The 21,892-nt window shown below is 33.9% G+C and overlaps 1 protein-coding gene across 1 annotated transcript in view; it reads right to left on the reverse strand.

Annotated features, from left to right (window-relative positions):
* Window positions 1-21,892, reverse strand: part of Utp20 (UTP20 small subunit processome component) — a 95,206-nt gene that overhangs the window by 43,855 nt on the left and 29,459 nt on the right. Inside the window, exons 19-27 of the mRNA XM_026397192.2 lie at window positions 21,418-21,494; window positions 19,402-19,481; window positions 18,922-19,162; window positions 14,436-14,621; window positions 10,722-10,812; window positions 9,694-9,779; window positions 8,602-8,727; window positions 3,652-3,818; window positions 1,849-2,057 (exon numbers count right to left, since the gene is read on the reverse strand). Coding sequence (XP_026252977.2) covers window positions 1,849-2,057; window positions 3,652-3,818; window positions 8,602-8,727; window positions 9,694-9,779; window positions 10,722-10,812; window positions 14,436-14,621; window positions 18,922-19,162; window positions 19,402-19,481; window positions 21,418-21,494 — 1,263 coding nt within the window. The remainder of the gene's footprint in view (window positions 1-1,848; window positions 2,058-3,651; window positions 3,819-8,601; window positions 8,728-9,693; window positions 9,780-10,721; window positions 10,813-14,435; window positions 14,622-18,921; window positions 19,163-19,401; window positions 19,482-21,417; window positions 21,495-21,892) is intronic.

The following is a 21,892-nucleotide window of genomic DNA, read 5'->3' on the forward strand; positions in this document are numbered from 1 at the left end:
ACTGTCAGTATGGCTGAGATTATGTACATTATTACACCACTTAAATGTACAAAACGCCCACAAAGCGAACAATAATATTCATGGTACATCTTTTAATGTCGTCAGTACCTTGAAGGATAGGAAAGACATAAAACAGCAAATGTGTAACTGAACTCAAACACATAAATGTAAAACTTTAACTCAAGAAAATTCACTGTAGAATAATTGCATCATGCCACTTTAAGGAATTCCATAGACTTGTTAAAAAATAAAAAGAAGAAACCTCATAACTATGCATAAGCTTAACATCTCACTAACTAATGAACTGTGAAATTGCACAAATGATCCTCTGAGTTACTGATTAGTGACCTGGTAGCAAGGCTGCAATATTGAGTAACTTCTAAGTTAACCAAAAATTCAAAGGACTTTTACAGGCTTTACAAAAGCTATCACTTCTCATGGTTTAATATATCCACAGTCACTTTTACTTGCAATAAAGCATAAACATAGTCCTTCCTATGGTCCTTTAGCTCTCATATAACACAGAAAGATTTTTCCAAGACCTACTTTCAGTATTCACTCTTGACCTCCCACAACCTTTTTTCCATCAAGAAACCAAAGTGATATTTTTAAACATCAGACAATCTTTATCACTCCCCTGCTTCAACTCTCAGGAACTTCCCACCACTAAGCTGTTTAAGTGTACTTTAAAAAAAAAAACAAAACTCTATTTTATTTATTTATATATGGTGCTGAGGATCAAACCCAGGGCCTTGCATGTGCGAAGCAAGTGCTTTACCGCTGAGCCACAACCCCAGCCCCTTAAGTGTACTTTTATACTTAGATGTAAATACACCTCCTGCCATAGCCTACAAGGTATACATAACCCACCCTATCTACTTTATAGCTGAACGTCACCTTGCCCAATGTTCCTGATTTCTGCCACCTCTACCTTTTTTCTTCTTAGAACATGCCATGACTTTCCACCTGAGGAATTCTACACTGGTTGTTTCACTACTAAAACAGACTTTCATCCATTCCTAGCACCAAAATGCAGTCTAAAATTTTGCCAGTCAATTTTCACTTATTATTATGTTGAAATTATTTTAAAATAAAAATATTTAAAAATGTAAATCATTTATTAGGACTGTATTTGAGAGGCGATTCACCAGACATACTCATAAATGAAATGAGCCTGGATCTTTACTTCGAGGTCAGTCCCTGAAATTATTACGTATGGATTATTTCATTAAATTCCAAAGAGTACACTTACATCTATATACTTGTTTCAATGAAACATAAGTATATTGTTTGGAATACAATTCAGAAAACATCTTCCAGAACACTTCTTGGCAGCTGGCCAGTTGATATGTCTTTTCTCATCTCCCTGCTTATCTATTCAAGACACTGCAAATTGTAGGGAAGCATTTACTTGGAGTCCCATGTAACTATGTCTCAAAGTAACAAGGATGATGGCAACAGTGACTGATTTATTTACCAACCATTCTGAAGAAACGACAACTGGATGATAGTTTAACAACTCTTCAGCTCCTGAAATTAAACTTCAAGACACACCAGCTCAGTGAGCTGAGTTTCTGAGAAATGTATACAAGTCTACTATTATTCCATCTCCTTTAAAAACATACACTTGATAACAAGGAATTTGCATTTGCTAGTCATACATAAATATTTGTACATAAATATTAGATTCCTAATAAATGGAAGATTGATTTTAAAGAGATACTCTCAAGGGTTATATATAAGAAGATTTAGGTTAGAAGGATGTTAGTATTTCAGTCCCCAACCCAATTCCCAAAGTGAACCAGACTCCTCAGCCCAAGAAGAAGCATCTATAGTCAAATCTCTCACCTTTTCTCGCTGGTCAAGGATGTGTGATACGGTTGCTGTCATACAGAGCAATATCTGCAAAATCTTTGGTAAATATTCACTGATCAGATGGCTAATATTTTTCAATACTATTTCAAGGCTATTTAAAATTCCATGCTGACGTCCCAAAGGAAGAACTTTAGACAAATCCAAATCTTCTACTGCTTGAATGACTGCAGAATGGCACTCTCCTAACAGAAGAGATAATTGTGTACTGTAAAATGTTATTACTATATGTAATTATGGCTTCAATTTTTCTCTATAATACAGTATTTTATACTGTTATAATTAATAAATGACAATGCACCTTTCTCATATACTATCTCTTTTTGATTCTTACCAGATATTCAATGAGCTAAGTAAGCCAGGTTTTCCTATTCCCACTTTAAATAAGGAAACTCAGGAATAAAGGAAGATAAGAAACTTGTCACAGAACTCAGTCTCTTGGCCCATTTCTCATCCATTTTTTAAAATACTATTCTGAGTTACTAACAATCTTTCATTCCACCTGACAACTTTACACATATTTTTGTTTTGCTCATCTTTCAATGAGCTGAGTTCAGTGGATTCATGAAAACTGCTCTGCTATATTATAAACTCCATGAAGGCTGAGAATCCAATTTTCTATACCTCTTGTAGTCCCTGCCTAAGAAATAAAGCAACAGTCCCTTATAAACAGCTGTTGAAATATTGATTTCAGAGCTTACTGAAAACATGTTATTACTTCAGTTTTACATAAACCAACTGAGATGAGATCATGAATCAACTGATCCATAAGTCATTCTACCCTCCTATACTGGGGCTATACATGAACAAAAACTTTTGTATTCATTAGAGTCAACTTTCTTTACAGGACAATATTATACTGAATGAAATTCTTTTAACAGCTGGGCCCACTATCACAGAAAAACATCAAACTAATTCAATACATTGCCTTACAAATAAATATCTATGTTTACATAACCCAAAGCAACTATGGGACTAGTTTTTGTAGTCAGAAAGGTCTGGGTTTAAATCCTAACTCTACCACCTTCCAGTAAATCTCTAAGCCTCAGTTTCCTCATTTATAAAATGGGGACAATCATATACTGATAGCTCAAGTGGTTGCTTTAAGGATCAATTGAGTTGTGTGCAAAGGGGACTGTTAGAACATCTGGTATAAATTAAGCACTTAATAAATGTTGGCAATTATTATTAGTAATAATTACTAACATTGTGTACCACACATACCCCAGAGCCTTATAGCTCAGTGTATACACTATTCTTTCCTTCAATTCTTGACTGTGAGGTTGAAGGCAAATATTATACTCACTTTTCTGTTTTTAACTTATCAGAGTACCTGGGGTACAAGAGGTGCTCAATAAATCACTCTCAATAGGTGAATGACTCAGTGAATAAATAAATACCAAGACAAATAAATTTTGCAACACACTTTTGATTTCTTAGAAGAAACCCATTCTTTGTGTATGGATAAGTATTCACCATTTTTCAGATGGCCTAAATACACAAAATAATACACAAAATAATATACATTTGCTTATCAAGCACTTAGTAACATAAGAGTGCCGATAATTCCCAGGATCAATTGTAAGATCACCTAATTCAATGTTTAAAATGAATTGCACTTCAGCTGAAAGACAGTCATCAAGGTTGGGAGGATCAACCCAATTAGAAATACTTCTAATGTCCAGGAAAGTAGGGAAACATATTACTTTATAAGTTTCTACATAAGTTGTCTGCTACAGTAACATATTCAGCAGGGAATGGGAGGCAGTTGGTGGGTACCATTCTTGAAGTGTTTCACAGGTTCAGACAGCAGGTCTAAGAATATCTGGATTTCTTCAGGTTGAGTCCCAGCAAGGAAGCGCAGAACAATGGCCATGCGGGTGCCTGAAGCAGATTTCCCCTGAGTTTTACTCCCAGTTTTATTCTTCATCCGACCATATAAAATTCTGAAAAGTCAAAAGAACATTATTTCTTTGCACATTAATTCTAAAACACAATACTAGTTATTTTCTTTTCTTAAAAGGCTGTAAGAGAAACAGCAGATTTAAATTGGAAAAATGAAAACAAATGAAATATTTACATTGACATTTATAAAAAATAATCATTGTCATCATCATCATCATTAGGCCAAAAGGAAGCAGGAAGAAAAAAATATAGACAAAAGGCCAGAAGGTGTTTTTCTGTGTGAGAAAAGAAGCAGTAAAATAGGTTAAGTCAAAGGTTAAGTATAGTCAAGGAAAAATGAAAACAAGAACATAGTGATTAAAAGGAAATGAAATAAGAGTAATATGCAAATAAGGAAACTGCAAAGATTTTAGTTTAATAGCTAGGAAAAAAAACACATATAAACAAAAAGAACTTAAGAAGGAAAAAAACCTGAGTACACCAATTAATAACTGGAAAACATGGTTTATATGCAATACACTGTCTTATATAGTTGAATTAAAAAAATTATTTTTGTTGTTGATGGAACTTTGTTTTTATTTATTTATATGTGATGCTGAGACACAAACCCAGTGCCTCACACATGCCAAGAAAGCACTGTACTGAGCTACAACCACAGCACCATAGGTTAATATTTAAAAATAACTGCTGTCATAATTTCCTAGCAGAGAGAAAGAAGGAAACAGTCCTTTTGCATTAATGAAGGTGGAAAAACTAATAACTAAGATGAGTCAATGACCAAAAATGAAACTACATACTAATATTGCTTAGAAACATAAAGCACAACATTTCTAAACACAGTATCCAGTTCTGGGTTAAAACCAAATAAGAATTTTTCCAGGAATTGCAACAAAGAATCTTCAGTAAAATCTGTTAAATCAAATATAGATGAATAGTTCATATTAAAAAAATAATATAACCATTATAACAGTTGCTTAATAAGCATACAATTCAACATCCACTTCTGATAAAATTCTAAATAATCTAATAAAAGCTACTTTCTTAACATGATACAACATATTGACTTTTTCAAAATTTAAAGACAGTGGTTTTCAAACTTTTTGATATTAGGACCCTTTGACACTTAAACTTTATTGAGAATTCCCACAAGAACTTATGTGTCTGAGTTTTATCAGCTTATATTTACTATAGTAGCCATTAAAACAGAAAAAATTAAAATATTTGTTTGAGTTCACTTAAATAAAAACTTATATGTTAAGATAAATACCATTTTAATGAAAATAATGTTTTCCAAATTTCTCTTCCTTAAAAATTAAGACTATTGGCATTGTTTTATTTATTTTCTGTCTGGTTTAATATAAGATAACTAGATTTGCCTATCTGCTTTCAATCTGTTGGGGCTGAAAGAAAATCTAACCCCACACAGATATGTATTGGAGAAGGATGAAAAAACTTTTAAGATTAATTGTGACTATTCCACTTTGATACTAATCCAGATCCCAACAAGTGGTAGCTTATTAAAGGCTAACTGATGGACTCTACAACTCTACCAACAAACTTTGAGAACCTTATTATATTAAAATCTGTTTACTTTGCACTTTGAACAGAACTCTTACCCTTACATTGATTCTGTAACATGCATTAGTTACTCAGAAAACACTAAGTCCACTGAGTTACATGGAACGCCAAATACTTGCACATTTTATTGCAAACCAAAAGACAAGTGTGCTAATTAACTTTACATCATTATCCTCTTCATAAGGAAAGTTTTTAATTAATTGGGAATCTGTCAAGTTCACAGGAGCAAATAACAGTTTTCTAAAACCTTGATTTTCACTTGAATACTAGAATTTATCACTGGAAACAAAAGCTATCAATTGTTTCTCTTGAAGTGACAGGCTCACTGCCTGTTTAGAAGATTCCTATAAAATACCCAAGTGTGAAAAGAATCATAGTCTATTAGCCAAACTTCCAGATAAAAATGGTATTCTGTGAAAGGAAGGAAAAAAAAAAACCAAAAAAACAAAAAACATGGCCAGTTCAGCTCGTAGCTTATTCACACATGTGTGAATAACCAGTGTGCAGCAGAGGAGTTTTTATATATACTTCCCACTTTGTCATACAGAGTAGAAAAAATATATACTGAAGGGTCAATATTCACCAAGGACACTGAGTAAAACTAGCTTTTCTTTATTTTTTATTTTTTATTTTTTTAAAGAGAGAGAGAGAGAGAGAGAGAGAGAGAGAGAGAGAGAGAATTTTTAATATTTATTTTTTAGTTCTCGGCAGACACAACATCTTTGTTGGTATGTGGTGCTGAGGATCGAACCCAGGCCGCACGCATGCCAGGCGAGCGCGCTACCGCTTGAGCCACATCCCCAGCCCAAACTAGCTTTTCTTTAAAAGACAAAATAAAAGTAAATAAAATTTCCAGTTAGTTGGTAATGAAGAATGACTAGCAAAATCTAGTACCACAGTCCTGATGCATGATAAGGCACCATGATTTTACCCACCTTGCTTTTGCCTTGCCAGTACAAATGTCAACACAGTGAAAACAATATGGTCTTAGTTTATTATTATGAAAATTTTGGACCCTATGGACTTCCCTGTAGGTGTTTCAGGGACCTCCCCAAACAAGATGAGCACATTTTAAGAACATGACTGTTAATAAGTAATTACCGTTAGCCCATAACGAAACAAAGATAATCACTGCCACCACCACCACCAGTTAATTCTTTTAGGCTATTTGGGCAATAAATAGGATAATAAACTGGAAAAAATGGTTTTATATCATACATGAGTACAAATTAATTCAACCAATATTTATTAAGGGTCATGGAGCTTCCTATGATACGGAAGATAAGGAAAGATTATGCTGTATGATAAATATTGTAAGGAAAATAAGTAAGGAAAGGGCCTAGTGAATATCAAATAAGGAAAGGTATGATTTTATACAAAGAATTCAAGGAAGGCACCTCTAATAATGCAGTCACCCGAAAAATGTAAAGTTACACAACATGATAGCATTTCTCACCAACAAATTAGAAAAAATTAAACAAATAATAATAATAATACCCAGAGTTGGAATAATGGGGAAACAGCTATCCTACTACTGATAGGAATATAAAGTGGCTCAAAAATACTTGAAAGTGATTGGATAATTTATATCAGAAATTATAAAAGATCTGTATTTCTCCCTTAAATTATCTGAGAAAAATCATCAGAGATTGGGTCAAACATTCATATTCATAGAAAATAAAACTGTTGATAGAAAACAATTATAGAGAGCAATTTGGCATTTTTAAATGGTCATAAATTTTCCTATTGAGAATCCACCTCTAGAATAATTACACTATCCCATTAATATGTACAATTTTTATGCTTTTATGTACAGTTAACAATTTAAAAAATCCAAGTATACTTAGTAAGAATAAGTCATGAAGGAAAATGAAAAACCAATGATAATGAACAAATACCTACAAAATTAAAAAAAAATCTATCCTAATAAATTGATCTAAAAGATTCACAGATATTCAAAATCAGATATGTGTTTTGCAGAAAACAAAAACTAGACCCAAGCAAAAGGCTCAACATAGGGGGCTTGGCTAAAAAATTATGGTAAATCTATAAAATGAATAATCATACTTTGAAACATCTTATAGTATAAGAAAATTCATGTAATATGTTTTAAGTAAAAAAAAGATAAAACATTTTATGCAAAATGATTGCAATTTTCTTTTAAGAACTGTATATGCATGTATTCTGACAGTTTTTGGTAGTTTGTATTTTAGGTTTTATGCAACCCTTTGATTTTTACTTCTAGCTTTTAAAATGTTATTAGTATTGTTGATGTTTATAATTTATAATTGTTTTGAAAGATCATGAAGTGTTTATTTTTGAGTTTTGGGTAAGGTAATTTCTACTTGGCATTTTTATTGTTTCATAATCCACCAATAATTATAATTTTATATAAGTATATGTAAGTATATATTAAATAAGTATACTTACTTATTTACTCATATTTTCAAGTCCATTATAGCAAATACCTTAATGCTGGCTATAAATGGAATCAGAGTCATCACATCAGAGAAAGTATAGGCAACAGAGGATATGTGATCCATCTTCCATCCAAAAAAGGGACGTGAAGCCCAAAGAATCTAAAAAAACCTGCCCCAGTTTTCAGAACTACATAATCCCAGAGCTGAATGGCAAGTAAAGGTCTATTAAATCCCATTCCTATTCTCATGATCTTTCCAAATCCCATCACCCCAGAGCCACTTAGCTAAAATTTTTAAACTTCATTTTTTAATGCTTTGAATATATGATCTCTACATTATTTGTATATAACTTTGTATGCCACCATCTATAATTTAGAAAGCAGTAACATCATTAAATATAAATATGATATTTATAGACACTGGAATGAACTCTTTGTTCAGTTTCTTTAAATGGATTTTTTCTTTCTTTTTTTTGGTGGTGCTGGGGATTGAACCCAAGGCTTTCTGCACATGAGGCATGCACACCCAGCCTTTGTGGTACATCTAAACAATAAACCTAGGGAAATAATGGGCCTAATTTAATATTATCATTATTAAAACAATACTACATTAACAAGTTTCCTCATAAGAGAAAGAAAATTATCTAAATTACATACAACTGACTTCCCCAAAGATCCTATTAAAAAATTAAAAAAAGCATTCAAAAGAAAATACAAAATGATATATTCTACTACAACTGCTGAAAAGAATCATAACACTATACTTAAAATTGTGCTTGTGATTAACTTTTTTTTTTAAATCAGTTTTTAAACAGCAATATAAATACCTCATTAGAATAGGAAACAAATCTGCTCGGTGGGCTGTTTTCACTACAGTATTTTCTTCTGAAATGCTAAAATGCACTATCTCTTCCTTAAAGCTTCTGTCATCAAGCAACCTTTGTAAGTTTTCCCTTTAAAAAAGAGAATAGCACAAATTATCAGTCAGCAAGACTTTTTAAAAACAGAAGAGTAGTATGTATACAGAGCAAAAAGTACAACTAAATCAAAATATTAAATGGATATTATGGTTGGTTTCCATATACGAAAAGTCTCACAAAAATATCTTCAAATTTCAAAAGGTAAAGGTAAATGGACTACAAAGACTAGATTTACTACACAATTTGGCTATTTATAAAAAGCATACAAAAGGTTTCTTTAGTTTTTAGAATTATGACTCCCTAACCCTAACCTTTAAGATTTTATGGCACAGGGACAGAGAGAATGATTAAACTTTACAACATACATTTTTACATTATCCTTCCTTTTTTTTTTTGGTACCAGGGATTGAACTTAGGAGCACTCAACCACTGAGCCACAACCCATACCTATTTTGTATTTTATTTAGAGACAGTGTCTCACTTCACTGATTTGCTTAGTGCCTCATTTTTGCTGAGGCTGGCTTTGCACTCGCAATCCTCCTGTCTCAGCTTCCTGAGCCACTGGGATTATAGGCATGCACCATTGCACCGGGTTCTCTTTCCTATTCTATTATCTATATAAAACTGTGTGTGTGTGTGTGTGTGTGTGTGTGTTGGGGAGCGGGGAGGCACTAGATTGAACCCAGGGCACATGCTAGGTAAGTGGTCTACCACTGAGCCACAATCCGAGCCTATTTATTTTTTAAGAGAGGGTCTCAGTAGATTCATGCTGGCCTTAAACTTTCCATCCTCTTCCCTCAGACTCCCAAATAGTTGGAATTATAGGTGTGCACTACCCAGCCTAGCTAGAGAATAACTCTACCACTGAAAACAGCATTATGAATTCCTTAGAAAAGAGGAAAATTTCTCAGGCCTTCAGACATTTCATAAAGGAGCTCCTAAACAAAAAGATAAAAATCAGCCAAAGAAATAATATTTCTTTAAATTTAAGCAACTTACCTGTAAGGAAGTATATGAGGATGTTTGTATGTCATGATGCAATCCAAAGTTATTTTTTGCACTGTTTGGTCCTGGTGTAGCAATAACTGGAAATGATATTTTATAGAATAAATTAACATATACACATGCCATGGGATGACAATCTTCTTGTGTTTATTTGCTCAACTAAATTTCCTAAAATCTAAAATTTTATGCAAGTGTTGGGCTGATTCCTAACAAAAGCTTTATGAGTTTTCTCTAGTCAAAGGATAAAGAGAATATATGCAAATAAAAAATGGAAATGAAACTCTGACCTCAAATCTCTATGCTGAATTTAAACCAACTAGGTTGGTCATGTGATAAAGAAAATTCCTACACTATAACCAGAGCCAATAAGCTGCCAAGAAAAAACACTTGGCTCAGAGGACTCCCTGAATATTAAGTTCAGAATCTTGTTTCCCTTGAACAACTTTATAAATGAGGTCTCTCTGAATATAGGCAGAACACAGATAAATTCTGCTGAAATTAAATTTCTCTAAACAATATCAAAATGAAAAAAGAACATTTCTCAGATTGTTTAGAATGACATCCAACACTTACTCTGCTTCTGACACTAAATTTTTTCTGCAGCCTTTTCTGGAATTCAGGGACATACACTGTGATATCAATAGACAATTACTCCAACTATCTGTTTTTACTCCACCTAACAGATCCTGAAACTCTAGACCTCCATGAAGGCTGAATTAACTAGAAGGGAAAGGTAGCCAATTGCTTTTGGTACAACTCCCTTCTAAAAGCTAATCCTATGATGTAATTCATGCTTTTAAAATTTTCACTTTTAATACAACTCACCAATGTTTTATCACCTGAAATACCTTTAAATTAATTAATTAGTGTTACCTAAAATAATTTCAAGATAGCCGAAAGTGTGTTTATTTATTTTTTAAAAAGTAATTAAAATATGGACATAGGTTCTGTTCAACAAGCAACTACTGAGACCCTACAAGTAACTCTGGCAAAGAAAATGATAAAGACTTTATTTTACTTACCTGAAGATACAATTCATATAGTTTCGATTCCAGATATAAGGCTCGTGGATTTGAAAACTTAGAGAAAACTTGCAAATGAGCAATTAACTGCCTAAATAAAACCAAGTAAAGAGTATTACAGATAGAGATTATTTTCTTCAGATGACAGTACCTACAATTTTATTCTTGCAAAATACTACAAGCACTCTACCTATAGTTTCACTATTAATTATGCAAATAAATTATTATTATTGGTACCAGAAATTGAACTCAGGGGCACTCAACCACTTGGCCACATCTTCAGCCTTCTTTGTATTTTATTTACAGATAGGGTCTCATTGAGTTGCTTAGTGCCTTGTTGTTGTTGAGGCTGACTGAACTCACAATTCTCCTTCCTCAGCCTCCCGAGTTGCTGGGATTACAAGTGCATATACTACCGCATTTGAGTGCAAACAAATTACAAACATTTACATTTAGGAAGTTACTCTCCAGAAATTCTACATCTTAGTCAAGTCTCTCCCTGATACAGGCTCCCTATCCCAGAAAAATCTTTCAGGATGTGCTTCCTTCAAACTAAAGTTTGAAAGAAAGTAATCAACATAGTAATATATTCCAAAATTGAGCCAAGTAATTTTGGGAATAATTCCTTATCTAAGTTCTATAAAGTAGATGGTTAAGTGGTAGAATATAGTCTTCCTCGCCTTCATACAGCATAAACACTGATGTCAGCTAACAGAGGTCCAAGTTTAGGTAACAATGGCACCAGTTTACCACAAAGGAAGAAATGACAATGTTCTGTGGTTGAAACATAAATGTGTACATGGGAATGCCCAGAACAAATGGCCATCTCCTAACACAGACCAAGAGGGCTTTTACTGTATTTATTCACCTGACTTCCTAATCCACAGACTCTAAGACTCTAAAACTGCTTTGAGAAAACTCTTTTCTTTCTGTACGTAATCTCTGTGTTAGAACTTTAAAAAACAAACAAAAATAACTATAAATGAAAAGAGTTCAAAAGATTTTATCTGACTATTTCAAGAATGTAAGTAGGAAGAAGGAAATGGAAATCAAGCTGCATGTGTGTTTCTGCCAGTTTCAGCTGTGTAACTTTGGGGAAAGCTACTTACGTTTCAGAGTCTCAGTTTTTTCACTGTAATAACCACAAACTTCCTGGGTTTTCCACAAGGATTAAATGAAAGAAAGAGTCTAAGTTATGGTGCCTTTGCTCTGAAGCATTTACCAAACAATGCATTTCTCTGCTACTGGGAAAAAGAAAGCAAAACTATCAAAGTCCTTCTAATTAATATGAAGAAATTAAGCTAGAAATCACAACCTCTTTGGCTACTGTAGAAAAATAATCTGCAGTTTTACAAATAAACTTTAAAAAATTGAAGTCATGCACATACATGCCTGTAATTCCAGCTACTCAGGAAGCTGAGTCAGGAGGATATTAAGTTTGAGGCCAGCCTGCAACAAAATAAAGTTTTTGTTTTTGTTTTTAAAGGGCTGAGAGTGTAGTGGTGGAGAGCCCTGGGTTCAATCCCCAGTTCTGCACACACAAATGATTCTTCCACTCATTTTCTCCATCTATGTGCCATTTGCCTTACAGACTTAAAGAGAACAGGAGCTAATTTACACATTTTCAATAAAGTACTTGCCAAATGGTGATTTCATGAGAGATTATAAACTTAGGTTATGAAAATACTGAGATGGCACCAAGAAGGTGATTACTGATTTCTTCACATTTTCAATTTTGGTATTTGGTGGCAATATTCTAGGTTTGCTATAGAAGACAAATTAATACATAGATCTAATTCTTCAGAGTTTCTGATTTTCATGGGAAATCTATAAAAAATTAATATGCAAAGGAAGGAGTGGGGATGTGTTAGGGGTATGACAGAAGCTGCTACAAAAGTCAGAAATTGAGACAGACAATTTTGACTTTAAAAGACAGGAAAGGCTTAAGTGAAGTACTGATGGAAGAGTGAGTTAAAGTATGAATAGAACTTCAATTGACAGAAGTCAGGCAAGGACACCATGGAAAAAGGCATGAACATGTGCAAAGACCCAGGGATTAGGAAGACAAAGCCATGGTTGGTTAGAGATATGATTTATTCATCTATTCACCAAATACATATCTAGGACTAATGTTTTGCTAAGTTTTATGTTAATGGCAACGAAGGAGAAAGCAACAATCTTAAAGTAGTAAGTGACAGAATGTTCAGAGCTATGAGAAGGCAGAGGCAGAGGAGGAACTATATAGTTGCATCGTCAAGACTTTACCTGCCCCTGTGCTTTCTACACATTTCCATTAATTGCTAAGTCTTTTCTCATCTAAGGCTGCCAAACTGTAATCTTTCCGCATCAAAGATATTCTTTCCAGGGGAGGGGAGGGGGATAGTAGAGGATAGGAAAGGTAGCAGAATACAACAGTTACTAATAGGGCATTATGTAAAAATGTGGATGTGTAACCGATGTGATTCTGCAATCTGTATTTGGGGTAAAAATGGGAGTTCATAACCCACTTGAATATAATGTATGAAAAATGATATGTCAAGAGTTTTGTAATGTTTTGAACAACCAATAAAAAAATAAATAAAAAAAAAAAAAAGAAGATATTCTTTCCTTTGGAAAAATCCTTCTCCGGAACTTTGTAGTAGAAGTAAGCAATTCTTTACTGTGCTCCTATAACTCCTTTAAAAATATTTCTCATATAGAAATATTTCACCAGGCATTTGACTATGACTTCTGCATTGCAGACATTGTGTACAATTCACTTTAAAGCCTAGCACTTAGCAAAAATCATTCCATACAGTTACAGGATTGGATGAATTAACAAATGGCTCATGTTAAAATACTAAACAAATGAGATCTAAAGTTTTAAAATAACACAGGGGCATCAGTCCAGTGGCTCTTAAGACACCTCAATTCAGACAATTTTTAAGTAACCTGAAATAACTTCTGAAACCCCAATCATTTGTTTTTAAGGTTTAACAATTTAGATAAATGAGTAACCCAGAGAATAAGAGGGTATAACAGCATGAGAAAAAAGTAACCAGTAGAAGATAAGCCAACAGCAGAGTAAAAGTGGCTGATATGCTTATTTAAGAGAAAAAATATCATTATGTGTTCCCCTAGAACACAAACATAATGATGCCCTTTGCTGCGAAGATGAATAGCAAAAGTCCAAGAGTATTTAAGCACTGGAGGCTCCAAAGCTCACATCTTTAAAAGAAGTTACAATAAAAATGAGCTACCTCAAAAGTTCCTAGCTCTATATTCTGTGGATAAACAAGGCTAATAGTAAGTAATTGTTTCAGGACAATAATTCCACTGTGTGAAAACCAGCCTCAAGATGCCATGAGATCGAAAAAAGAGGCAGACAGATCCAGAACTGTACAGAGTGTAAAGTACTGGGGTCACTGACAGAGGCATGATCCTGGGCAGAAACAAGATCAGCGGACCCACAAAATATTGCACCTGCACAATCCTGGATCTGTCTGCCTATTTCTTCACTCTCAAGGCACCATTGGCCCAATTTTCATACCCTAGAACAGGGCTGTTCTAGAACAGTACACTCAGAAGACAGTTTTGTTTGGACTGTAAAAGAAAAATCCCAGGAAGATGTAGCACTTAGTAGTTCATGTTGTACAAGGCTATTTCCCATTCAGGTGAGAAGAGATAGCACCTGCTCCGCCTACATCTGTGATCACTCCACAAAGGAGAACTCACTTTGCTGCAGCTCTTCTTGTCTTTTTCTTCTGCGGGGGTTCATCTGGGGTTACCACCTCTTCCTCCATTTCTATATCATCTTCAGCAGTAGGTTCATCTTCTTTTTCCTCTGCTGCCATCCCTTTGCCTTTTCTCCGCAGATCCTGGGTTGGAGCAACCTGCAGATCTGCTGGGTAATACTCATTGCTACAGCGGGAAGAGAGTGGTACAACACAGATGAGAAGGGCACACTAATCTGAAATGTCTTGATTCTGTTCATGAGGGAGATGTTCACGGCACATAGAATCATACCCTAAACAGACATCAGAGGTTAGTCAAGCTTATTCTACAATATTATTTTTTTTATTGTGTCCCTCATTGACAAGGCAATCACTAACTGTACAAGACAGCTCATTCCACTGGTAAATTACTGAAAGTATTTTGAGATGTTTATTTTGGACTTCACTGAAATCAGCTTTTCATCTTTGGAAAAGCAAGTGGTGAAAAATGGATTATATTAAAAGATTGCAGCATGATGTTAAGACCACACTGTTACATTTGGCCAGACACATTCTACTTTGCCACTGTCCTTTTGAAAATATAGTATCTCAACCCTGAATAGCTAAAGTAATCTTGAGCACAAGGAATAAAGACAAAGGTATTACATTATCTAACTTCAAAATATCCTACAAACTTGTAATCAAACAGTATGATTTTAGAATACACGCAGAGGCCAATGGAACATAATAGCCTAGAAGTGAACCCACACATTTATAGCCAACTGATTTTTCAACAAAGGTGCTGAGAAAAATTGTATATCCATATACAGAATAATGAAACTAGACCCCTCTCACCAATTACAAAAATCAACTCAAAATGTAAAAAAAGACAGACCCAAAACTTTGAAACTACCAGAAGAAAACAGAAGAAATGCATCAGGACACTGGAACAGGCAAAGATACGTGTGTGTGTGTGTGTGTGTGTGTGTGTATGCATTTTTAACAAGACCCCCAGAATCATAGAAAACAAAATCAAAATAGACAAATGGGATTACATCAAACTAAAATGCTCTGTAGCAAAGAAAAAAATCAACAGTGAAGAGACGATTCACAGAATGGAAGAAAATGCTTGCAAACTATATATCTGACAAGGGATTAAATAAGATTCAGAATATATCAGGAAATAAAAAAACTCAATAGCAAAAATTAAAACAAACAAAAAACTAAATAATTCAATTAAAAAATGGGTAACAGACTTCAAGAGACACTTCTCAAAAGACATACAAAAGGGCCAACAATTACATAAAAAGTGCTCAACATATCACTAATCATCAGGGAAACACAAATCAAAACTACAATGAAATTACATTAGTAAGAATGGCTACGATCAAATAATAATAAATGCTGGTGAGGATTTGGAGAAAAGGGAACCCCTGGACATTGCTGATGGAAATGTAAATTAGTACAGCCGTTATGGAAAAATGCAGGGAAGTTCCTCACAAAACTAAAATCGAATTATCATATGATGATCCAGCAACCCCAATACTGGGGACATATCTAAAGAAATGTCTACACTCCCATCTTAACTGCAGCACTAGTCACAAGAGCCAAGACATGAAAACAATCTAAATGTCCATCAACTGATGAACTACATGAGCTCATATTTAGAATCTAAAAATGTTGATCTCAAGGATAATGGTGGTTACCAGACTTTAATAGAAGGAGGGATGGGAAAAGGTTGATCACTGTGTATTAAGTTCCACTTAGGAGTAAGAAATTCTGGTTTAACTATTGCACAGTAGGGTGACTATATGTAAAAATGTACTACATATTTTGAAAAACTGAAATAAAGAATTTTGTATGTTTTCACCATAAAAAAAATGTCAGGTGTTTGAAGAAAAGGATAAATTTAACCTGATCTGAGCATTACAATATATGTGTATCAAAACTTCACATGATGCTTATTAATACATAAAATTTCTTACCTTTTTATGTATTAGGTTAAAAATAAGCTTAATTTAAATTAAAAAATATACTTACAGAGGACATCACCACAAAATTCAGTTTAAAAAGCATGGGTCTGATAAGATAAAAGGAGCTATTAACTCCATAGCTTTTGGTGGCAGCCATGATATGGTAGATTCAAACGGAATGTCCATGCAACAAAAATCATTAAGTTTTTATGCTTTATCTCTTCTAACTATAGAATTTGTTCTTATTAAATATATTAAATTCCAATCCTTTATTTTTAATCAATTATTGTAGTTAACAAATACAATCTTGAAGTCATTTAGTGCACTAGCTTTCATTCATTCATCCAATGATTAACATTTTGTTGTTTACAGCATGCCTGGAGAGATACTAAGAAAAAGATCACACAGTGAGACTTTTAAATTCTCACTCAAAATAACATGTTGTGGACAGTATCCTACCAACCCTTTTAAAAGAACTACTAGAATAACACAGATTGAGGTTTTCATCTTTAAGCTAAGGGGTGATCTATTTTTTCAAATTAACATGGCAGAGAGCTCACATTCAATTAACAGCACTAAGGCCAGGTTGCACTTGGATGCCTTTTGCAATTCATAAAACAACTGATACAAATTTTGCCTCCAAAACAAGGCAAAAGATGATAAATATCACTGTCCTCATTTTATAAACAAATTTATATCCAAATAATTATGTGCAAAGAGAAAAATCATTGCTCTTCCATCGCTATATCTGTCATCCTGCTGCTTCTTTGCCAATAACCTTTGCCAAAATGAATAATTCATGCAAACCTTTTCACTTATGCATCGGATCCTATTTCCTCTTACCTAGTTGAAGAGATGGTATTAGCAAATTTTCTTCTCCCTTCTGGATCATTTGCACCAACAATAGATATATATCTGTACTTTCCAGATCCATTTTTCTTCTCCATTTTCTCTACAGCTCATTTAATCAAGCTTTGATTCTTCTCATATTAACCAAAACTACTATCGTTAAGGTGGCCTGCATGTAGGCCTGCTTTAAGTCATCTCTAAAATTCTTTCTCATTCAATGAATCAATTCTTGATCCTCATCTCACTGACTTCTCAGACACATGTGATTAAAGTGATTGCTCCCTCCCTAAAATATTCTCTTCATCTGGCTTCCAGGATATCAGATGGTCTTGGTTCTTCTTACTATCACTCTTTTGTAGTCTCTTTGCTGGTTTATTCTCTCTCAACCTCTAAACACTGGTGTCAATCCTTACAAGTCTTCTATTTTTACATTCATACCTTAGGTGACTTCATTCTCTGTCTTATCCACATACTGATGACTCCCAATTTATTATCTCCAGATCACATATTTCCTTTGATTTCGAACTTCTACCTTCAATGTGTACTTGACATACCTCTACTTGGGTGTTTACTTAGTAGCCCTAACTTAACACATCTTCAAATGAACCTTGATTCAACCTGCAAACCTGGAAAGCCTGCTCTCCTCATATTCTCAGTAAGCGGTAGCTCTCTTCTTCTATTTGCTTAGGCCAAACCCTTAAGAGACATACTTAACTCCTACCTTCTTCCCATTTCCTACCACCACCACATACCCATACTGCCATACTGGCAAATCCCACAGGCTGATCTTGTTGGAATCTTTCAAAAATATATCCTATCAAATTGAAATCTTTTAAAAATTCCCATCTTTATTGCTACAATTTTGATCAAGTCACCACCAAATTCTTGTCTAGACTTACAATCCCTACCTGATTGGTCTCTTGCCACTGCCATTCTATAGGCCATTTTCAATGTAACAGAAAAAAAACCTTAAGACTTAGATCATATCATCCTTTTGCTTAAACCTCCCAGGGCCAAAGTCCTTACCATTACTTAAAGCACACAATCTGGTCTCCTGTTAACTTTTTGCTCTTATTTCCAAACACTCCCTGGACAGCTCTATGTCTGCCACCTAGACTTCCTTGTTCATCCTTGGATAAGCTAGCATGTAATCCTACAGCATTTTCTCATGTCATGAAATACTAGTGGAGAGCATACTTTTTGCTAATTGCCTAGTTCTGACCATACCTTTGGAGTCTTAAAGCAACCAGACATATACACACATATATAGTCAAAGCCAAACAATACTCCAGAAAATTCCTGTTATTCTTTGACAGTACATGCATCAGCATGAGAAATATCAAGAGGCTCAAAATAGTAGATGGGGTTGGTTCACTGGAAAATATCTTCCAGTTCCAGGTAAACAATAAAACAACAAACAGGGCGAGAAATAACGAGGCCTCTTTATGTTGATCACACTCAATATGACCTTCTTATTTCGTAATGTGAAGTATTTTTATTAGTACCATTTGTGTTTTGATTCATATAAAATTAAGTGGTGAACAAAACTAGTTGTTACCTGAGAGAACCGGTGCTTCACAGACATTCCACTGATTTAAAAATGTGAGATGAATAAAGAACTTGGCCAGTTTGGAAGGTTAATACCCACACCCTACCAAGGATATATTCCTAGAAGAGAATACTTACTTGATAAATCTCAAGAAAAGTGGGGAAAGCTCCCTGGACCGTGGCTCTACTCTCTCTGGAAATTTTGACAAAGCACGCCAGAGCAAAAATCGAAAGTTGGTATGGTCCAGTCTTTCCTGACAATCAGTTTTCAATGTTAACTGCTTCTGATAAAAAGCTCCAACATCCCCTTCCTGGGTCTGTTCCCAGCTTTCATCTCCAATGGACCTTTCCTCATCTTTTATATTTTGCAGTTCTTTCTCTGAAACAGAGAAAAAAGTCATTATAACCACTACAGAATATTAACATATGCCCTATATGTTTACTCAAGAGAAGACATTTCTGTCTCTAGTAATATAAGGAAAATAAAAAACTCACATCCAATGGTTATAGAAGATAATACATTTCTCACTTGTTTTCCAATTTCATGCATAATTATGCAGTAAAAATTACAGTTAAACAACAGCTTGTCTTTCCAGCCTCCCCTGCCCTCTTACATACCAGCATGGGTTGCTGCTTTTTCTAGATGTTCATAGTAGACTTTCCAAAACTGCTTATTTTCCATTTCATGAGCATGGGAACTAAGATAAAAACAAATTTTAAAAATAATGTGGCATGGTCTTAAGTTTTGGATATCTCATAGGAAAAAAAGTGAAAGAATTATATTTGATTAACTCAATGGGAGGTTGTAAACAAGTTCTGCATTCTTTAAAAATGCCTGCATTGCTATACATACACACACACATACATATACACACATATATGTGTGATACATATGTATATAAAGACAGATAGATATAGATATATAGATATACGTACACACATACGTGTACACACACACACACACACACACACACACACACACAAACATTTAGCTACTCTGAGAATTGAACCCAGGGCCTCAGACATGCTGAGCAAGTGCTCTACCACTGAGTTACAGTCCTTTTTAAAAAATTTTTTTGAGACAGGGTCTTGCTAAGTTGCCCAAGTTGGCCTCTATATTGCAATCTTCCTTTCTCAGCTTCCCAAGTAAATGGAATTACAGGTATGAATCATAGTGCCCAGCTCAAAAATTCTTTTTGTAGTCATAAAAGACTGATGGGTATTTTAAAAAATGTAAATAAATCCCTATAAGGTGAATATTTTTTAAAGGCATAATAATGGCAATGGAGCATAGTATATGAGGTATATAGACCATTAAGGGAAAGAGACCACTGTTTGGAGAGAAAAGTTATTTTGTTCACAGCTTATTTTAAAATGTAGGTTCCCTCTACCAAATTCATATATACTTATTAACTCAACAGTAAAATAAAGATTCACCAACTATTTGAAAAACATTTTTAGAACTCCATGAATAGATACTAGGGGAATCAAATAGTGTTTACATAGTTTGATATTCCAGCAAAAATCATCTCGAATTTTTGATATTTTTTGCATTACTTTTCTGAGAATGCATAAACTTCATGCAGACATTAAACTATGTCTGTTATGTACTATACATAGAAAAAAAATATCCAATTTCCAAACAGAAATAGCTACCCAACAGGAAGGGAGCCCAGACACTATGGAGAACCATTAAAGACAATTTAGTACTTAAAGAAACAACATTTTTTGACAAGAGGCTATTGATAATATATCAGATTATTTTTGTCTTCTGAAGGGACAATAAACAAAATAATAAAGCTGGTGTTAGAAGGCACTTATTTTCAGCATACTGATTTGATGGTTTTGAAGGGAAGTAAAAGGCAGACAAGCTAATTTGAAATTCAAAAGGGATTTATTTATTGTTTCTTTCTGGTAAATAAGAATCAACAGTCAGGATAGAAAGGCCACATATGACATATTTCCAATCTGTTAAAAAGCCAGAGTACACAATCTGAAGACAAATATCTGAAAAAAGGACCAAGTTTTACATCTGAGTAATGACATATGTATTTTCTACGTGACTATTAAGATTCTTTTTTTAGATATGAACATAGGAAAGTTATTTAGAGCTAATAGGATTTTGTATACTACACAGCAAAGGTTTTGAAAAGTTCTTATTTTTAAAGTAAAGTGTGGCTCAATGACTCAATATATATAAATAAAAATATGCAATTATTGTATCTCTTACTATAAAAAATCAGCACAGAAATTATTACATAAAGTAAAAAGAAAAAGCCCTCCAAAGCTATTTCAATACACATACACATAGCAATGTACATATAACAACTGAATTGTTGAAAATCTTGACATCCAAGAGAATAATTAATGTTTATTAATATTCTATTTGAGATATGTGCAAAAAGGAACTGACACTACCTACCTTGAGGATTAAAATGAGATTATAGACATAAATTATAATTTTGTAAATTATAAAGTACAATTCTGGCTTCCTCGTTCCATAAAGGATTTAAGGTAATTGTAAATAGTGCACATAGCCATTCATTTAAATCACAGCTACAAAGTATATAATCCTGGCCTCATTATTCTGCAGCCATTAAAGCATAATAGCTTCATCCATTTAACCACGCTTACCTTATGAGTTCAATAACAGGATCCCAAAGAGGGCTGAAGTTAACATATAACATGCCTAGCAAATACCGAAGAGGCACCTGCAATTGCAAAAGACTTGTTTAGTAAATGAGTAATAAGGTACAATAGAATGGCAGAAGTGCTCAAATGCAGACATCCCAACCTGGACAATCTGAGATTTGGAAAGATGCTGTGCTTTAAGAAAAAATGTTGTAATTATCCACCCAAAATCCAGTGTGTAACAATTTCCTTCCTTTTCCTAACATATCACTCACAATTAAACACAGAAGACTCATTATAATGAGTAAACATATAATGAATAAACATAATATTCAAACTCATTTCAGATATCCACATATAAAGGATACATTTGACTCAGAATTAAATTCCTTTCTAACAAACAATTGCCATCACCTGCTAAAACAGAACCTAAAGAAAGATCAATGAAGTACAAGGCTAAAGAACTCAAAGTTTACTG

The sequence above is a fragment of the Urocitellus parryii genome, chromosome 5, assembly GCF_045843805.1.
Source record: "Urocitellus parryii isolate mUroPar1 chromosome 5, mUroPar1.hap1, whole genome shotgun sequence".
Lineage (NCBI taxonomy): Eukaryota > Metazoa > Chordata > Mammalia > Rodentia > Sciuridae > Urocitellus > Urocitellus parryii.